Source organism: Zalophus californianus, chromosome 17, assembly GCF_009762305.2.
Source record: "Zalophus californianus isolate mZalCal1 chromosome 17, mZalCal1.pri.v2, whole genome shotgun sequence".
In the NCBI taxonomy this organism is placed as follows: Eukaryota; Metazoa; Chordata; class Mammalia; order Carnivora; family Otariidae; genus Zalophus; species Zalophus californianus.
In genome coordinates this window covers 50152739-50172304 of record NC_045611.1, presented here as the reverse complement: position 1 = coordinate 50172304, position 19566 = coordinate 50152739, and the positions used below count along the sequence as shown (strand labels likewise).

The 19566-nt window shown below is 56.5% G+C and overlaps 2 protein-coding genes across 6 annotated transcripts in view; one reads left to right on the top strand and one right to left on the bottom strand.

Annotated features, from left to right (window-relative positions):
* Positions 1–727: 727 nt before the first annotated feature.
* CKM (creatine kinase, M-type) lies at positions 728–10312 on the top strand. 2 transcript variants are annotated; one of them, XM_027617383.2, is made up of 8 exons: positions 728–861; positions 3100–3310; positions 4208–4362; positions 4770–4902; positions 7567–7738; positions 8622–8745; positions 9087–9276; positions 9791–10312. In XM_027617383.2, the coding sequence occupies exons 2-8, from the start codon at positions 3118–3120 to the stop codon at positions 9967–9969; spliced, it is 1146 nt and encodes a 381-aa protein (XP_027473184.1). In that variant the 5' UTR covers positions 728–861; positions 3100–3117; the 3' UTR covers positions 9970–10312. The 2 variants fall into 2 exon arrangements, with proteins under 2 accessions (XP_027473184.1, XP_027473185.1); XM_027617384.2 differs by having other exon boundaries at positions 735–861; positions 3097–3310.
* A 3650-nt stretch (positions 10313–13962) lies between these two features.
* MARK4 (microtubule affinity regulating kinase 4) overlaps positions 13963–19566 on the bottom strand; it is a 38223-nt gene continuing 32619 nt past the window's right edge. For 3 of the 4 annotated variants that reach the window (XM_027617382.2, XM_027617381.2, XM_027617379.2), the window contains exons 15-17: positions 17314–17592; positions 16142–16186; positions 13963–14817 (exon numbers count right to left, since the gene is read on the bottom strand). In XM_027617382.2, coding sequence (XP_027473183.1) covers positions 14481–14817; positions 16142–16186; positions 17314–17592 — 661 coding nt within the window. In that variant the 3' untranslated portion in view covers positions 13963–14480. Of the gene's footprint in view, positions 14818–16141; positions 16187–17083; positions 17164–17313; positions 17593–19566 lie in introns of all 4 variants that reach the window. The other variant, XM_027617380.2, reaches the window with a different exon arrangement.

The window sequence follows — 19566 nt, the reverse complement described above, 5'->3', positions numbered from 1 at the left end:
CGCCCGCCCCAGCCCCTCGGGTCTAGGTCTTCGAAAAGGCGACAGCGAAGCGCCCTCTAAAAATAAGCTCCCTTCCAGAATGAGTCCCTCCCTGTCCCCTCCGCCCGGGGAAATCTCCCAGCGTCAGCCCGGGGCGGACTGGAGTGGGGAGGGTGACGGCCACCTCCAGCACCGGCCTTGGGTTTGAATCTCTCAGCTCAGGCGACCCTTCGTTTCCCTCCCACTCACTCCCAAGGAGGAAAGCGCGTCCAAGCGCGGGCTTCTGGGGTCAAGCTGTTCTGCGTTCAGTCCTGGGCTTTGGCCAAGCGCTCCCCGTAGTTGGGTGACGAGGGGCGAGTCTCTGCAATACCAGAGACTTGGCCCTCTTGGGACTATTGCCAAGGTTTCCCCAGGGGCGGGGCTCAGGACCTGATGTTTATCCAGGTCAAGGCCACTGGGGGCTGAGGAGAGGCCTGGCCACCTGAGGGGCTGGTGGCCTAGTGGTGTGGCTTCTACGTGCCTGGGACGTCCCCTGCCAGGGTCTCATGTCCTGGGCGGGGGGCCAGCTGTCCCTGCCAGCCCGACTCAGCACTTGGTGGGGGAATCAGCTGGATGGGGGAGGGGGGCTGGGCTCAGCCCCTGGGGCAGCCCATACAAGGCCATGGGGCTGGGCGCGAGGCATGCCTGGGTTCAGGGTGGGCACAGTGCCCAGGCAGTGAGGTGAGAGGCTCAGCTGCCCTCCAGTTCCCTTCCCCGGGGGCAGCCCCTCCCAGCCAGTAACACAGCCCGGCCTCCCTATATAAGGCCGGGGCTGCAGGCCCTTCCTTTGGGTCAGTGTCGCGTCCAGGATACAGACAGCCCCTTTCCGCACAGCCCAGCCAGGTACCGCTGGGGGTGGGAGTCAGGGTGGGGTCCAGACTGGGGGCCCCCATGGTGCCAGCAGTGCATCTGGTCTCGGGAGTCTGCCCCATATCCTCCTACACGCAGGGGGGTCAGTGTGTGGGAAGGTTGGCCCCACGTCTGGGAGTCCCCGCTACGTGTGAGCCGCCCCCCCCCCACCCCCCGCCACCGACCTCCCACAGGGTCTGTGGCACAGGCTCATGGGGAGGGACCTTGGAGACAAAAGGAGCCTTGGCAGCTGCCAAGGGGCTACAGGCTGGGCCTGTGTTCATGATGGTTTGTCCCCAGCACGGGGCGCCTGGAGCCGTGGGCGGTGTCTGCCTGTCATCCGTCTGTGGGGTCATTGCATTTGCGGGGTCATTGCATTTGCGGGGTCATTGCATTTGCAATTCTGTGGGTCCCCGGTTGTGTCCCACACAACGGTGTGACCTTGTGTCTGACTTTCTGTGGCACCTGCTTGGGTGACTGTATCCTGGGTGTGTCCCTGGGCTTGGAGGCATGTGTGTGACTATTTACGGTGTGATCTGGGGGGTTATTGGTGATGTGTGTGTGTGTGTGTGTGTGTGTGTGTGTGTGTGGCTCTGGGGCTCTTTCTGTTTGTACCTCTGGGGCTCCCCCACCTTGCCTCAGTGCCCTCTGCTGAAAGTGTCCCTTGAAGGGTGGGGGTGGGGCACCCTGAAGGGGGGTTTCTGGGCTGGAAGCCCTTGAAGCCCCAGGCCTGGATGCATGTCCTCCTGGCCACCCTGGCCCACCCATCTCCAGCCTGCTGACTTGGTGCAAATGGAGCCCCAGGAATGTGGGGGGGTGTGGTGGTGGAGCAGCAGCTGGGGAGGGGAGGAGGAATCGGCCAGACTCTATAAATAATCCCCAACCCTGGATAGTAGCTCCAACGACCTTTCATGAATCCCATCGCCCCTGGCCTGATGCTTCAGCCTTCAGCTCACCCTGGTGCCGATTTCCTTCCCACCATTCTACCTGCTTCCTGTACCTGGAGCTGCCGGTGAGCTCCCGCTCCTACCACCACCACCACCACCAGCAGCAGCACCGAAGCGTCCCTCTTCCTTCCCGGGTCTTATGAATAAAAGTAATAATAACCGCCACGGCAGCCACCCCTCCAGATAGCAGGCCCCGACTCCGTGTGAGGACGTGTGCCCGGCTGGCTACGTGCCTCGGCCAGAAGAATCCTCTTGGCAAACCCCTGGGCCAGGCTCAGTTTCCAGGTGACAGAGGCTCAGAGAGGCTGAGCACCTGGCTTGGGGTCACAGAGCAGGGGAATGGCACAGGCGGGATTTGAACTCAGCTCTGATGACTCTGGCTGGGCTTTTCTTCTCAACTGAGCCCTGCCAGAGAGTTGTCAGCAAACAGAGGGGACAGCCACCCAGGCTTCCCTTCTGCCCTGCTCCTCATCCCTTGACTGAGCACCCAAGAACCTTCGTGGAGAGAATGTCCTTTCTCTGCTCAGACACTCGTTCTCAGCAATACCCCCCACCTTCTCCCCCGCTCCTCACACAGATCTTTAAAATAATAGCAACGGTAATCACAATAATAGCTAAGCAAAATAATGCTTATCATGTGCCGGGACTATTCCAAGCGCCTCACATATATGAACTCCTTTACGCTCCCGAGATGAGGGCTATTATGACCCTCATTGTACACATGAGTAATCTGAGGCACAGAAAGGTTAAGCCAGGTGCCCAAGTTCACACAGCTATTGTACAGACTGAGCTGGAATTTAAACCCAGGCTGATTCCAGAACCTACACTCTTTTTTTTTTTTTTTTAAGATTTTTATTTATCATAGAGAGGGAACACAAGCAGGGGGAGTGGGAGAGGGAGAAGCAGGCTTCCCGCCGAGCAGGGAATCATGACCTGAGCCCAAGGCAGACGCTTAATGAATGAGCCACCCAGGTGCCCAGAACCTACACTCTTATCCATGCCAATATTACTGCCCTGTCCCAAAGGCATCTTTGGGCTGGAGAAACAGTCCCCAGCAAGGTTACTAGTCCGGGGTCACCTGTCAGGGTGTGGCAGAGCTGGGATCTTAACCAGAGTCCTGATGGCCTCCTGTCAAGACACAGGGGCTCAGAGACGGGACCCTTCTTGTTCCAAGTCACACAGTACATCAGTCAGGGCTGTCTGACCCCAAAGCCTTGCTCTGTTCCCTTGCTGGCCTCTGCTGGATGCGAGATAACCTTCCCCACCCCCACCCCCTGCCCAGCAGGCCCCCCACACCGCCACCATGCCTTTCGGTAACACCCACAACAAGTTCAAGCTGAACTATAAGCCTGAGGAGGAGTACCCTGACCTCAAAAAGCACAACAACCACATGGCCAAGGTGCTGACCCTTGAGCTCTACAAGAAGCTTCGGGACAAGGAGACTCCATCTGGCTTCACCCTGGACGATGTCATCCAGACAGGTGTGGACAACCCAGGTAAGCCTCTTTGGTGGAGCATGGACAGGGACTCGGGTCCGGGGGGTGCGGTGCTCTGGAAGCTGCCTGCCACGCCTTGATCCCACCTCCCCAGGCCTCAGTTTTCCCATCTGGAAGATGGGGGCTATACCCAAGGGACTGTTGTGAGAAAAAAATGAGGCTACACGTGTTAAGGGCTTGGGACAGGACCCGGTGCGTGGCAAACCACTCCCAAACGCACACGAGTAAAATGTGGGGAAATCATTCAATCGCCCCGAGGCCTTAGGTTCCACTTCTGAAAAATGGGCACCCATGGGGTGAAAACAAAAGAGTCAGCGCACATACAGCGCTCGGAGCAGCCTCTGGGACAAAGTGCGCACTCGGGGTCTGGCGGGGGATATTCCTTCTCCAAGGACACCGGAGCCCCGAGAGCGGATCCTAGCCTCCAACTGATTGTGTGATTGAGGAGGGAGGCCCCCTCGCTCTGGGCCTCTGGTTCCCCATTTGGGAATACGAGGGTCTTTCAAGTCTCTTATTATCTGTGGGAGCCAATAGTCTAATACGTTTCTGAAAATTTTTTGGTGAAGGAAGAGTCCGTGATTTGGGCATTCTGAAGTGGTAATATTTTTAGTACCTTGTAACTGGCCTCCTGAGACTCTTTCTCCTTTGCCCTGCCCCCAGAGCCTTTCCCTCAGCCCAGATGCCACCTCGATCTCTCCCAGCCTTCCCTCTCCATCCCCATCAACCCTCAGCCTCTGCAGTTCTGACCCAGAGGTCTTGAGTGGCCCCCTGCCCACGCACACGCGCACACACACACACACACGTGTGTGCATGTGCACATACAGTCTACACTGGACCCAGGAGCCTGGGCCTTCCCTGCTGGGCACAAGCACCTCTGACCTCACCCCGAACTCCCAGGTCACCCCTTCATCATGACCGTGGGCTGTGTGGCCGGTGACGAGGAGTCCTACCAGGTGTTCAAGGATCTCTTCGACCCCATCATCCAGGACCGGCACGGCGGTTACAAACCCACTGACAAGCACAAGACCGACCTCAACCATGAGAACCTCAAGGTCAGCTGTCCCCAGGCCAGGGGAGGGACGGGGGAGAGAGGGAGAAAGGACTGAGGTGGGAAGGAGCATTCAGACAGACAGAGATGGAGGGCAAGAGGGACAGAGAGGCACAGAAGACAGGGAGACCGGGGACGGAGCAGCGAGAGTCGGATGGGAGGAGGGACAGGGAGGGAGACGAAACAGGAAGCGGGGACAAAGATGGGGAAAGAGATGTATGGAGGGAAAAAAAAAAAAAAGAGGGACAGACGAGGGGCTGGGAGAAAGATGGAGGGAGAGACAGAGAAGGAAGAAGCGGAGCCAGGATGGCGGTGGGAAGAAGCCAGTGGACAAGGAGGAACCAAAGGAAGTAGCAGAGAGTCAGAGCCGGAAGCGTGCCCAGCCCTGACCCCCCCACTCCTGCCCTCCAGGGTGGAGATGACCTGGACCCCAACTATGTGCTCAGCAGCCGCGTCCGCACGGGCCGCAGCATCAAGGGCTACACACTGCCCCCCCACTGCTCCCGGGGTGAGCGCCGGGCAGTGGAGAAACTCTCCGTGGAAGGTGAGAACGCCCACCCTTGGGGCCACCCAGCTCTGGTTCTGCTCCTTCATGGAAAGAGCTTGGTAAATAAATCAAGGGTGCTTGGTACCCGGCAGCTGGCAGCATTAACCCTGGTGGGAGTCAGGGGGTGCTGTCAAGGCACCCTGAGCAGATCCATGCAGACCCTCAACTGTACCAGGGTCCTGACCTCCATCCAGCCAGCCAGTCAGCTAGCCAGCGGCCGGCCAGGCAGCAAACATTGACGGTTGTTATGGTCCTGAGTAGGGAGCTGGGGCTCCCATGATGAATAAGATGGACAAAGTCACTGCTCTCACAGAGCTGTCAGTCTGGTGGGGAGATAAGAGGAAACACAGAAACCAACAAAAGAATGACTAATCCCAACATGCCATGTAGCCAGGAAACAAGGGTGCATCATAGCATGACTGGGTGGAGCGCTCTTAGAAAGGAGGGGTTGAGACCCAGTTGACAAGAAGGAGCCTGGGGCGCCTGGGTGGCTCAGATGGTTAAGCATCTGTCTTCGGCTCGGGTCATGATCGCAGAGTCCTGGGATCGAGTCCCACATCGGGCTCCCTGCTCCTTGGGAGCCTGCTTCTCCCTCTGCCCCTCTCTCTCTGTCTCTCATGAATAAATAAATAAAATCTTTAAAAAACAAAGAAGGAGCCTGAAGAATTCCAGGCGGGTGGAGTGGCAAGTGCAAAGGCCCTGAGGTGGGAAAGTGTGCTGGAGGAACAGCAAGGAGACCAGTGTGGCTGGAGCTGAGTGGACCAGGGGAGGAGATGTGGTCAGAGGAATATGGGTGGCCAGGTTGTTCAGAGCCTTGTGGGCCGTCCAGAGGGCTTTGGCTTTGACTCTGAAGGAGATGGAAGCCTTGGGAAGATGGTGAGCAGAGTAAGTCCACAGGACTTACATGGAGTTCTCTGGCCGTTGAGTGGAAGTGAACAGACTGTGGGCAGAGGTAGAAACAGAGGGACCGTAAGGGGGCAACCACGGTGGTCTGGGCTCCAGGGTGAGGGATAGGCTGTGGGATGTAGAGAAAAAGCGGGTATGTTTGGGAGGTAGACTCATCAGGGCTCCCAAGCATGTTGTCCTAGTAAATGTTTAACAACCAGCTCTCAAAAAAAAAAAAAAAGCCCCAATTTGCAGCGACTGCCAGTTTCCATGGTATAAATTCTCCTACCATGACCAGTCTTAAGCTATGAACATGATGTCATAGAGAGATGGGAAAAGATGCACAGTAACACATCGTTACATAGTATTCCCATCATCAGATAGAGATGAAAAAGCTTCAAGAACATAGATAATAAAGATGTAGTAAAATAATTAGGAAGTGATCATTTTGAATATTTACTACCTGTGGGTTTTTTTGTTTTTTTTTTTTTAGTGAGAGAGTGAGGAAGGGCAGAGGGAGAGAGAGACTCTTAAGCAGGGTCCACACCCAGCACAGAGCCTGACATGGGGCCCAGTCTCACAACCCTGAGATCATAACCTGAGCTGAAACTAAGAGTCAGATGCTTAACTGACGGAGTCACCCAGGCGCCCCTTATTACCTGTGTTTTAAATATAATTTATTTAATTGGAAGTTTACATAAATTATTATTATTATTTTTTATGTAGGCTCCACACCCAACATGGGGCTCAAACTCACTACCCTGGCATCAAGAGTCACATGTTCTACTGACTGAGGCAGCCAGGCGCCCCTAGATAAATTATTTTTTTTAAGATTTTATTTATTTATTTGAGAGAGAGAATGAGATAGAGAGAGAGCATGAGAGGGGGGAGGGTCAGAAGGAGAAGCAGACTCCCCGCTGAGCAGGGAGCCCGATACGAGACTCGATCCCGGGACTCCAGGATCATGACCTGAGCCGAAGGCAGTCGCTTAACCAACTGAGCCACCCAGACGCCCTAGATAAATTATTTTTAACAGTATAATACAGTAGGGGCACCTGGGTGGCTCAGTCGTTAACCGTCTGCCTTCGGCTCAGGTCATGATCCCGGGGTCCTGGGATCGAGCCCCGCATCGGGCTCCCTGCTCGGCGGAAAGCCTGCTTCTCCCTCTCCCACTCCCCCTGCTTGTGTGCCCTCTCTCGCTGTGTCTCTCTCTGTCAAATAAATAAATAAAATCTTAAAAAAACGAACAATATAATACAGTATATAGTATGTGACATATAACATATAGTACACTATATTCAAATGTATAACATGCATAGACATACATACAGATTATAGATATTATGCACATATACAAACATATACATAATATGCATTTATTCTCTCTATGAATATATACAAATCCTATAGATGCTGTTTTATAATAATTTTTACTGATGGCTCCCCAAATTCCTAACATGTTGGCTGTCTGTCTTGTTGGCCCGCCGGAGGGGCTCCAGCACCCTGTGGTTCACAGGGGCCTGGGGCGTGACCGTCAGGGAACAGGAGAATCCGTGTCTCCTGGCTGCGCACATGGCCTGTCTGTTCAGGCAGGGGAGGAGCGTGCTTTGGGGAGAGCGCGGGAATTTGGGTTTCGCCCTAGTGTTCAGGCACCATTAGTACCCCTACAGGACCAAGCCCCAGGCTCTTTAGGGGCAGCAGTTTGGGGTCCCCAGGCCTCCGCGCCCAGGGTGCGGTGGGGCAGGCTGCTGACCGCTCCCTTGTGTGGCCCCTTAGCCCTCAACAGCCTGACCGGCGAGTTCAAGGGAAAGTACTACCCTCTGAAGAGCATGACGGAACAGGAACAGCAGCAGCTCATCGATGATCACTTTCTGTTCGACAAGCCCGTGTCCCCGCTGCTGCTGGCCTCAGGCATGGCCCGCGACTGGCCCGACGCCCGGGGCATCTGGTGAGTTCCTCTCCCCCAGCCCCTGCCAGTCCCCCTTCCCGGCCTTCCACTACCCTCCCATCCCTCTACCAAAGCCAACACCATAAAAACGATGTTTCCGGGTGCCCCTGAAAAATGACCCTGCCTTCCACCTCCCCTGTGTGACCTTGGGCACATTGTTTAACGTTTCTCTGCCCTGGGTTCCCCATCTGTAAAATGGAGAGCACAGTAATTGAGAAGGGTGTCTGGGATATAGTAAGTGCCCGACGTCTTGGCTATTAGCTTTATCTTTTATCATTGCTGGTTAGGTTTCTATGAACCTTTGAATCCCCGATCGTGATAGTCAAGGATTTTCAAAGGTTTTGGAAACTTAGGTTTCAGACGATTTGGAGAGCGTGAGTTCTAAGATATACAGATGGGATGATTCTAAGGTTCCAAGATTTGAGTGTTTTTAGGTTCTCGGAAGCTAATTCCAGGTTCTGTGATTCCGTGGTCTCAGACATTTCTAGATCGAAATGTTTTGTGGTTCTAAGACTCTGTTTCTGAGACGTCACAAGGTGAAGGCAAGGTTGCTCCTGAGACCAGATGTAGGACTTCCAAGATTTATCAACTCTGATTCCCAGCTTCTGTTCTTCAAAGATTATGAGAGTCTAAGGGTCTGGAATTTAATGCTGTTTAAAGACCGAACACCCTAAAAACCCTTGATCTTAAGATTGGCAATTTCTCAGATCCTGTGACGTTGGGGTCTACGGGGGTAAAGCTTCTGCGATTTTGAGGAGCCCGTGCCACCACCTCGAACTCCTCAGGCCCGCTGCCCCCTAGCGGTGGGTGAGTTCTCGAGAGGCCGGGAAAGGGGTTGCCACGCGGAGCTGATGCCTTGGCCTCTTCCTGCGCCCCACCCTAGGCACAATGACAACAAGAGCTTCCTGGTGTGGGTGAACGAGGAGGACCACCTCCGAGTCATCTCCATGGAGAAGGGGGGCAACATGAAGGAGGTTTTCCGCCGCTTCTGCGTGGGGCTGCAGAAGGTGGGTAGCCTGCCCCTCGCGGCGGACCTGGGACTCCCCGTGCACGCCGCACCCGCTTTCCAAGGCCCCGGCCCCCGGGGAACCCGGCTCCACCCTATGCCCAAGCCCCGCCCCTAAGAGCCCGCCTCCGAAGCGTCCTCCAGCCCAGCCCCCGCAGCGTCAGGCTCCACTTGGGTGCTCCTTCAGAAGCCCAGCCCTCGCGCGGTTTTCCAACCCCGCCGTCTCGGAATCCGCCCCCCACCCACGTCCTCACGCCGTCTTCCTCCCAACCCCGTCCCGGTTGCGGGTGCATTTGGGGGCGCCCGCTGGCGCTGACCCCAGGTCCTCTCCCCTTACCTCAGATTGAGGAGATCTTCAAGAAAGCCGGCCACCCCTTCATGTGGAACGAGCACCTGGGCTACGTGCTCACCTGCCCGTCCAACCTGGGCACCGGGCTGCGTGGAGGCGTGCATGTCAAGCTGCCGCACCTGAGCAAGCACCCCAAGTTCGAGGAGATCCTCACCCGTCTGCGCCTGCAGAAGCGGGGCACAGGTGCGGCTCTGCATCCGCGCACCGCGGCGTCGGGGGCGGGCCCTTTGCGGAAGGGGAGGCGGAGCATCCGCGCGAGTTCTGGGGTGGACAAGGGCTACCCCTCTGTGAGCCTCAGTTTCTTCCTCTGTAAATGGGCGTCAGCACGCTTTATCTCACAAGAATCGATAGGATGTCAGGGTTGTATGATATACATTGTGTATGTCCCCTGCCCCCTAGGGACCTCGGTTTCCCATCTGTAAAGGAGAGGATGGTCAGGGTTCAACCCCAGGCAGCCTGGCTCCGGGGCTCACTCTTACCCACTATGCTATATTTTCATGTTGGATGGTTGAGGGGTGAGGTATCTAAATTAGCCGGAGACGTGAGCCCGTGAATAGACTTCTAGGAGACTCTGAATGCACGTAACCTGTTACACAGTAGGCACCCAGTACGTGCGGCCGTCTCCGTTGGCACGGGGGCAGCATCCTGGGCCCCGCTCCTGAACCTCTGCTCCCTCCTTATGCTCCTGCTCCTTCAGGTGGTGTGGACACAGCTGCTGTGGGCTCAGTGTTCGACATATCCAACGCCGATCGGCTGGGCTCGTCCGAAGTAGAACAGGTGCAGCTGGTGGTGGACGGTGTGAAGCTCATGGTGGAGATGGAGAAGAAGCTGGAAAAGGGCCAGTCCATCGACGACATGATCCCCGCCCAGAAATAGGCGTCCAGCCCGCTCGCCGCCGACTGCTGGAGCCCCAGCTAAAGGGAGAACTCGGCCCATCGGGGGCCCGCCCCTTGCCCCCCGGAGCTCCACGTGTAACGGGTTTCGGCCACCTGGGGGCTCTATCCACCCATCTCGGAATTCCATTTCCAACCAGAGTTCCAACCAATGGGCTTCAGCCTCTGAGTTCTGGCCAATGAAGAACCTCCTCACACCTTCCTCTCCTTTTCCCGGAGCTCTGCCCACGACCAGGAGCTCTGGCTCATGGAGAGCTCTCCAACACGTCCGGAGCTCCTGCTTTTTCTACACCCAAAGCAACAAATAAAAGCAATGGCGGCCCTAACTTTTGTGCGATAGTTACTGAGCAAGAGGAGGAGGGACGTTTGCAATGGCCGCTGTGCGATCTCGAAGGGGCCTGCCCTCGCTACTCATGTTTTATCCCATCTCTAAAATGAGGCCAAGTTCGTGAACAGTCTAATCCAAAACCGATCAGGTTCTATGAGGAATCTGAGACCCAGAGACGTGTGGCCCCCTTCCCAACCTCAGCGCCCAATCACTCATACTCAGATCTCAAACACGGGGTCCACACGGGGGAGAAACGTAAGCCAAACAAAATGTCTGAAACTTGAATTTGGCCCGCGGGCCTTCAGTTTGTGACCTACCGTGCGTCTCATCCCATATACCTCACGCTATTTGTCACTGGCCTCCTTCCGTGTGATCTCCCTTCACCCTTCTTTAGCTGCTACCGCTCCTTTAAACTTCCCTTTCTTTGTTCAAGAACCTGCCATAGCTCCCCACATCTCCCAGCATGCGCTCCTATTATTTGCAATTCTTCAAGATCAAACTGAAATGCGCACCGTTCACTGAGGGCTCATCTTTCCGGTTCCTTCCCCATTATTCCTCTGTACACTCTTGCTCCTTACACCCTGCTACTCCCACCCTAACGTCTTTGCTCATGCCCTTTCCTCCTCCAGACTGGGCCTTGGCTCATAGCAACCCCATGAAGTCTTGAGGGACCCGCCTTTTGGAGAGCTTGGTCCCAGGATGGAGGTGGGGAGGGGCAGTGGGGTGGGCAGGTAATCGAAGTCCGGAAGCATCTGAACACGTATTGGGTGTTGGCTACATCAATCACCTGTACTCGACCCAATACGCTGAGGCCTCCGTCAGCAGGGGCAGCGTTGTGGCCTCAAAAAGAGACAAAGGTTTCGGAAGGAAATGTGAAGCGGAGTAAGTGGAAGACAGAGCCCCAGGGACCTGGAGGAGGCACTTTTTCAAACCTGAGGGCCCTTAGAGATCAGGAAATATGCTGTTCTACCGAGGGGAAACTGAGGCCAGGGCATGTCCCCAAGCGTTCCCAGAGAGATTACTGAAACAGGAAGGCTAGAAGAGAAAGACAAGACCTGTCAGGTATCAGGATGTCCAACACTGTCCCCAAATGAAGATTGCATCACTAACCCCAGCTCCACCCGCCTACCCCATCCCTGAGGCCACACAGACCACAAGCACTCCAGTGGGACCGTCTGAGCCAAATCTTCCCATCAGCGACCATGCCTGTCCCGCCCATCTTGCCTCATAAGCCTTAAATGCACCCCATTCTCTCCCCACCTTCTGTCCCACTCTGACCTCCTCCCTACTCTCCCGACCTGTCTCCTTCCCTCCCTTCGCAACATAAACCTGTCTCTTCCTCCCCCTTGCTCACCACCTCGCCATGGCTCCCTAGTGTCCTTGGTAGAAAGCGTGGGCCCCTCTCCACTACCTTCAGGGCCCTGCCAACACCTCCAGCCTCACCTCTCCCAGCGACTCCACTCACGGTAGTTTTTTTTGCCATTTGCTATACTCTCGCTCTCCTGCTTCCCAGGCATCGTACCAGCTGTTCCGTCTGCCTTGAACACAAGCCCCTGCCCACCATGTCTAGCTAGCTGTTCATCATTCTCCCAGTGGCAGTTGGGCTGTTCCTCCTCTGGGAAGCGCTCCCTGCCTGGGACAGGCACCCTCTTGGCCTTCCCCGGCCTTTGCCCTGCCTGCCCCCAGCCCTGCCCACTCTGGATCATCACCGGTGCACCTAAATCCAGCTTTCTCCACTGGACTGAGCCCCCCGAGGGCAGGGGTGGGGCTGCCTTGGCCACCACTATGTCCCCATCACAGGACCGGGCACACAGGAAGCCCTTAGGGATTGAGATTTCCAGCGTGGTTGGTGCCCGCCACCTGACTCAGTAGAAACACCTGTCAGCAGATCCCTATTCTGGCCTCACTCATAAGACAGTAATGCGGTTCTGTCCCAGACCCTGAATTTTTCAACAGTGACCACTCAGTTTCTACCCCCCTTTCTTTCTCATTTGACTTTGCTATTAGCCCCAAGACTAAAACAAGACAAGGGTTGACCCTACCTTGCCCCAAGTGGGCACCTGAGGCACAGTAGACTAAGCCTCTTCCCTACATACAACCCTCCATGGCTCCTTAGTGCCCTTGGATGAAAGCCCAGCTTGCTCGCTTTGGCCCTTTGGCCTACGAGACCCTGTGTGAACAACCCCCCACCCCCCGCCCCGCCGTCTACTGCTTAGCTCTATTGAGCTTCTGTTCCCTTCCTCTGGCTAAGGACACCTTGACTTTCCTCTGAGCAACCCACCTAAATCCAGCTCCAGGGTCGCCTGGGTGGCTCAGTTGTTAAGCGCCTGCCTTCGGCTCAGATCGTGACCCCAGGGTCCTGGGATCAAGCCCCGCATCGGGCTCCCTGCTCGGCGGGAGGCCTGCTTCTCCCTCTCCCACTCCCCCCTGCTTGTGTTCCCGCTCTCGCGGTGTCTCTCTCTGTCAAGTAAATAAAGTCTTTACAATCAATCAATCAATCAATCCCGCTCCAGGCAGGGGCCTGGCCTCTCCAGAGCAACAGGGACTGGGTCAGGGATGGTCACATGACTTCTCTGGGCCAATAAGAGTCCATCTTGGGACTTTTGCCAGAAGTTGGCAATGAGGAACTTTCTGCTGCAGAAACTAGGCAAAGGGAGGAGAGGTTGGAACTGCTGGGGTCATCTTTGCCATCAGGGAGTGCCTGATGAAACTACAGGCTGAAACTATTAAACTCACACTGAAAAAAGCCAAGATGAGATGGCCGGCTGCCTGGATTCAGCCATACCTGAAGTCAGGCACCCCACCCTATTAAGGAACATAAGCAAACGAATAACCTTTTTGCTGAAGTGTAGCTGGATTATGAGTCCTAATACAACATTTCTCTTGTTAATTCTCCACCACCCCCAACACAGCAGCCACACCGAAATTACCCACAGTTCTCTGAAGGTCTATCATGCACTCCCACCCCCAGGCTTCTGCCCAGGGCATACCCCAAACCCGGTCAACTCCTATTCATCCTTCAAAGCCCATTTCCCCGACTCCCTCCCGCTCTCTTCTGGGCTCCACAAAGCAATGGTTTCTCTAGTGTTTTGTGTCAGAACCCACGTCCGCCACAGACAGGGGCTCCTTGCGTCTCCGTGTCCAGCACTGGGCCTGGCACGGAGTAGGCACAGGTCAATGACTGTTTATTGAATAAATGTACTACTGGAGTAAGAAGTGGCTTAGAGTCCGGTATAACATGTGGGTGGGCACGTGAGTGGATGAATGGGGGACCGATATAGGAACCGGGGGCCTCGTGGACGAGGCCGAGTTCTGGCCTGCCCTCCTCCACCATCATCCTTGACCCTCACACCCCCACTACACCCATTCTGCAGCTGAGAAAACCGAGGCTCAGAAAGGAGGAACCACTGGCCCAAAGTCACACACCACCTCCTCCTCGTCTCACTCGCAGGTGAGGGCAGGGAAGGAAAAGCCCGGGGTCAGCGTGGGGGAGGGGGACTCTCCTAAGTTTATTGGGCGACAGGCTGCAGGTGAGGGGGCTGACAGGAGGGGGCGGGGTGTAATAACTTAAAAACCGGAGGTGACAGTGGCAGCTCCTTGAGAGATCTCTGCAGAGGGGAGGGTGTGGGGGTATTTACAAGGATTTGTACAAAGTGCCCCGCGCCAGCCTGGGGCAGGAAGGGGGGTGGGGTTCGAGCACGAGGGGAGGGGAAGGAATCTGCCTCTCTGACTCCCACTCCCAGCCCCCCCCCCCCATTCTCCAGTCTTTAGGCTCAGCAACCCTTCCTGCCCCTGCCCAAGGCCTAATTCTTGAGCTCTTGGGGGTGGGGGGTGGGGCAGGGATGGAAGAGTCTCCTCAGTTTCCCTTTCTGCCCTTGCCGTGCCCCCGAAGTCTCCTTGGGGGGTGCCCCCTGGCAGGGTGAGGGAGGACAGGACCGGCTGGAGGCTCCAGGAAGGGGCCAGCTCCCCCCCGCTCGGCCCCCTCACTCTCCTCTCACGCCCAACGGCCCCGGAGAACAGCGCAGGGGCACAGTCTCTGTCCCCACGTCGGACTCGCGGGAACCGAGGTGACGACAGAGGGAGACGCCCCTCCCTGACCCCTTTCCCTGCTGCGGAGGTGAAGGGGACGAGCGAGAGGAGGAGGAGGGGACCCGGGCCGTGGCGGCTCAGAGCTCGAGGTCGTTGGAGATGCGGGTGACGAGGGTGCGGAAGGCCAGGGCGGTGCCCGCCACGCGGCGGAAGAGAACTCCCCGCAGGCCGGGCCGGGGCAGCTGGCAGACCTCCACTTCGAAGTGGGACAGGGGCTCGGGCCCGCCCGCACCCCCGTGCAGGCAGGCCAGCAGGAACGGCTGTGGCTGGCGGCAGCGGCAGCGGGCGGCCGCGGTGGCCTGGCGGAGAGCTGCCATCAGGGCCTCGGGCGGGCGCGAGCTGGTCAGCTTCACACTCCAGGGGAATCGGAGTAGCCGGGGGGCGGTTTCCGTTTGATCCCAAGGTAGATGGCAACTGGGGCGGGAAGATAGTAAGCGGTCAAAGACCGGAGAGGAGGGGGAGGCGACCCACTGTTCCCACCCGGGGACAGACTCCTAGACGTCCCTCACAACCCGCCACCCTCTCTCACCGCAGGGACAGTGACAGAGATCCAGCCGTACAGATCGCTGGCCAGCTGGAGGCTCCATTTCCCAGCCTCCGCGGCCCCCAGGCGCCGCCTGGTCTCTCAATTCCTGGATATGAGTGGAAGTGACGCCTGCAACCTCCTTCCATCACCTGCTCCCAAGGGGTATGTGGAAATTTCTGGGGGCTTTTTGATTAGCGCAACGTCTTGGGATGCGGGTGCCGCTGGCATTTACTAGGTTCAGGGCGGATACACGTTCTGCAACGTGCGAGAGGCCCCGCACAACAAAGAAACGTCCCGCCTAAAGTACCAAGAGCGCTCCTCTCGAGAACCATCGCACACTTAAGTCTTCTGGGTTTCCTCGCGGCTGACTCCGCCTCTCAGCTCCGAGCTGAGTACGTGAGTCGGTTCTGGCCAATGAGAGCAAGCCACCTCCCTGGCTGCCATGATTGGTTCAAAGGGGAGGGCATGACCAGGTCCCACCAATCAGAGTACGCCACCCTTTTGGCCACAGGCATTGGCTTGGGGATGGACATGTGACTCGGTTCCAGCCAATGAGAGTCCGTCCTGGGACCTTTGGGACTGGTGGGGAGGTTCTTTACTTGCACGGAGTCAGGGCCGGGGGGGGGGGGGGGGGGGGGGGGGGGCGGGGGGTGGCTTTACATCGGGGCATTGTGTCAAACTGAAGCAGGGCCAGTGAGGTACAGGGCTGCCTGCTTTTGTAAATAAGTGTTACTGGAACCCCGCCACGCCCATTAGTTTTTGTACTGATTGCGGGACAACGGCAGAGCCGAACAGGCATGACAGAGATTACCCGGGCCTCAAAGCCTAAACTATGTACCATCTGGGGCTGTACAGGTAATGCTTGCTGCCAACAGTGGTGCCTCGGTGGATGAGAGGGGGAGGGAGGTGTGGTGGCAACAGCAGGAGCCGGTCACACATGGAAGAGGCTGGAGATAAGGACGGTCAAGGGACAGTGGGCACAGATGGGGGTGGAAATAAGAGGAAGTCGTGGGGGGCGGGGCATAAGAGGCCCGGGCAGAGGAAGGAGGGCCCGAGGGAGAGTTCAGGAAGCTGGCCCGGAGGAGGCAGCTCAGGTCCCATCTAAAGGTATGGGGATGGTGGCTAGGGGAGGTGCAGACAGACGTGGGGTCTGAGGCACACAAAGCGGGAGGGGCTGGTGTGGCGGCCAGGGGGGTAGGCACAGGCACTCACCTTGTGACCTCAGGTCCCCCGATTCTCTCAGGTTCGTCTGTGACCCTAGAGGAGGGGAGGGGGACAGAGTGTCTAATCTGCACATATGGCGCCCCCTCCCCCAACCCACTGCCTCCAGAACTCTGGGCAGCCCGTGCCTCAGCCCTGGTCCCGGTCCCTCCCCGCCGGCTGGAGCTGGGCTGGGGAGGGCTGGGAGTCAGGATCTGAACTCCCTCTCCATGCCCAGAAGGGGAGCCCCTTCTGAAATGGTTAGTGCAGGTCAGAGGAAAGATACTGAAGAATTTGGAAGACGAAAGAGAAAGGGGTTGGGCAGAGACACACACCTACATGTAGAAGGACACGGACACACACACGCACCCCTCCTTCACGCTTTGCTCAAATGGCACCTCCTTAGTGAGGTCTGCTCCATTTAAAACTGTACCTCTCTTCCCTGCTCTAGTTTTCTTCTCAGTACTTATTTACTGTCTGGATCTCCGAGGAGAATGTCGGCTCTGCCTGGGCTCGGATTTTATACATCCTGTTCACTCTACTCCAGGGTCTAAGATGGGGCCAGGCACACAACAGGCGCTCAGTGAATAAACAAATCATGTTCCAAGGCGGCATTCTAAGCTCAGTCCATATATCACCTCATTTAGTCCACACGACAACCCTGGGAGGAAGGCACTGTTATTTCTACCCCCACCTTACAGAAGAGGAAAGCAAGGCCCGGAGAGGTTGAGTGACTTGCCCAGGGTCACTCAGCAGAGGTGGGGTCTGAGCCTTAAGAGTCTGGCTCCAGAGGCCAGACTACTGTTTATTAAATGAGTAAAATGAACAGCCGGACCCCACAACCAGTCCTCCTCCTGCGCGCGCACAGTCCGCCTCCCCCACCCCTGTACACACAGGTCTGACATGCAGACGGGGAAGCAGAGCCAGGGGCAGCAGAGGGTGGACGGGACTTACTGATCTTGGATCCCTGGGGCAGAGAGGCGCCCGAAACGCAGCGGTTAGAGTTCTGCCGTTTAGAGGGATCGAGGGTAACCCTGTAGTGTGAGGAGGGAGGTGAAGGGTGACGGAGGAGGAGGAGGAGGAGGAGATGATGTGGGGGTACAGGAGGCAGAGCAGAGCAGAAGACAGGTTAGGCCCCATTTCCCCCCACCCCACCCCCACCCCCCACATCCCATGGGGCTCACCTTCGGGTCAGTTTGGAGGTCAGCTTGGTGAAGAGGTTGGTGGTGGGGCGGGGCCGCCCAGTGGGCAGGGGTGTGGCCTCGTGGGCCAGCGTGGGAGAGGCGGGGGGTCCATTCTGCACACCCCCGCCTCCCCCGCCCCCTGCCCTCCGGTCCCGGACCTGGCCACCGTGGAACGTGCTACGGATGGTGGAACCGCGTGCCAGACGGCTCCGCTCCCCCGATGGGGGAGCCAGGCTGTGACTAGAGGGAGAGGCGGGGGGCACCCGTGGGGTACCCGAGCTGTGGGCAGAAAGGAACAAGTCTGAGTGGGGCCTCGAGGCAGGCCAGGGCCCCAGTCCCTCTGATTCTTCACTGTCCTGTCTTGAGATCAGAAACATTAAAAAACAGAGCTCAGAGACAGGGCTGCCATGTACAGTTTGGCAGGCTGTGTACTATACAACCCCAGCTATTTTATGGACTCTTCATTCTTGCTAAGTCATCCCTCCTTCAAACTGTCCTTTCTTCAAATCCTACCCACTCCCGACGTATCCTAACTCTCCTCTCTGCAAACTCAGCAGTGGAATAGGTTCAGATATATTTTTTGATGAGTCCCTTGCCATTTGCCATCCAAACCTCAGGAACCAAATCAACTTTGCAAATACTTTGCTATCTGAACTTTCATTTTTCAAACTCGGGATAGGAATAGATGTGAACATCAAAGGTACTTAAACTCATTATGGTAATTTTTTGACAGGTCAGAAAGGACCCTCTTCCCAGTTGTCTCAAGACGTGGTGTGGACAGTGGTGGCTCCAGCGTCCCGGGACCCTCCTCCAGACCCTCCCAGTCCTGACAGGAGGGGCCAGACCTACAATTTCTATCCTTCCAAGGACCCCAGGACCAGCCTGGATCTCAAAGAGGAAACTCTGACTGTGGCAGATGCCACTACCTCTCCCTTGGAATCTGTCCTCCAAGTTTTACTTTTAGTAACCAAACTTCCTAAGGGTGTGAGTGTTGCACATGGCCACCCAGCCAGAGACTACATTTCCCAGCTCCCTTGCAGTTAGGGATGGTCATGTGACTATTCTCTGGCCAATGGGATACAAACAGAAGTGCTTTGTCCCATTTCTGGGTCAGGCAGGCCCCTAAAAAGCATGCAGCTTGCGCTGCACTCTTCCCATCCTCCTTGCTGGTTGACAAATGGTGGCGGCTGGTGCAGTGGCCTCAGTCCCAGAGCTGGAGCCTCGGGCTGAGATGGGCAGGAACAATCTGGGTCCTTGGAGGGCCCTGCCTGCCTACCTCTGGATGGCTCGATCAGAGAGACCTAAACCTCCTTCTCATTTAAGCCACCGTCCCTTGGGGTCTCTTCGTTACACCAGCTGAGTCTACAATCCAACTGCTACACTGTCTCTCGACCAAAGCTGGAAGGCTATGCACTATAGTGTTTACAAACACACACGCTGGAGTCAGTCTGGAATCTTTGCTCCTTGACTTACCAGCTGTGTGGCCTTGGACGAGTTACTTAACCTCTCTGAGCCTCATTTCCTCAACTGTAAAATGGAGATACCGGGATCTACCTCACAGAGTTGTTAGGGCCATTCAACCAGCGAATACACACACAGCCCTGGCATACAGTTCCTGCTTGATGAATACTCACTATTATTTTTATTTAACGACCACGAAATAAGCGCTCACTCATCGAATGCCCTCTATGTCACAGACCCTGTGCCCGGCACAGGACGCACCTGATCTCCAACCGGATCCCTCTAACGGGGCCTAGAGGCAGAGAACATCAGCCCCATCTTACAGAGGAGGAAACCGAGGCTCAGAGACTCGCCCGAGGTCATCCTGCTAGCAGAGTGCAGAGGCAAGATTTGAACACAGAACGCAGTAGCCACAGAATTACTACTCTCAACCACTCCACATCCTGTCCCCACCAAACAGTAACACGCGTTTGTCAGGTGTTGTCCAGAGTGCACCTTGGTGTCGCGCCCTGGAGTCCTGGTGGGCGGGAGTATCATTATCCCGAAGCCCGCCCCACTCCTCACTCCTGGACTTGAATCGTGATGTGAACTAATTCAACCTCCCCCCCGCCGCCCACGCCAGTTTTTTTAAGTAGGCTCCACGCCCCACGCGGGGCTTGAACTCCCGACCCTGAGATCAAGGGTCACGTGCTCTACCGACTGAGCCAGCCAGGCGCCCCTGATTCATTCCCTTTTTATGCTCCAGCCAGTCCGCATTGGTTTCCCTCACTTGCCAGCTGAAAGAGACCGAAC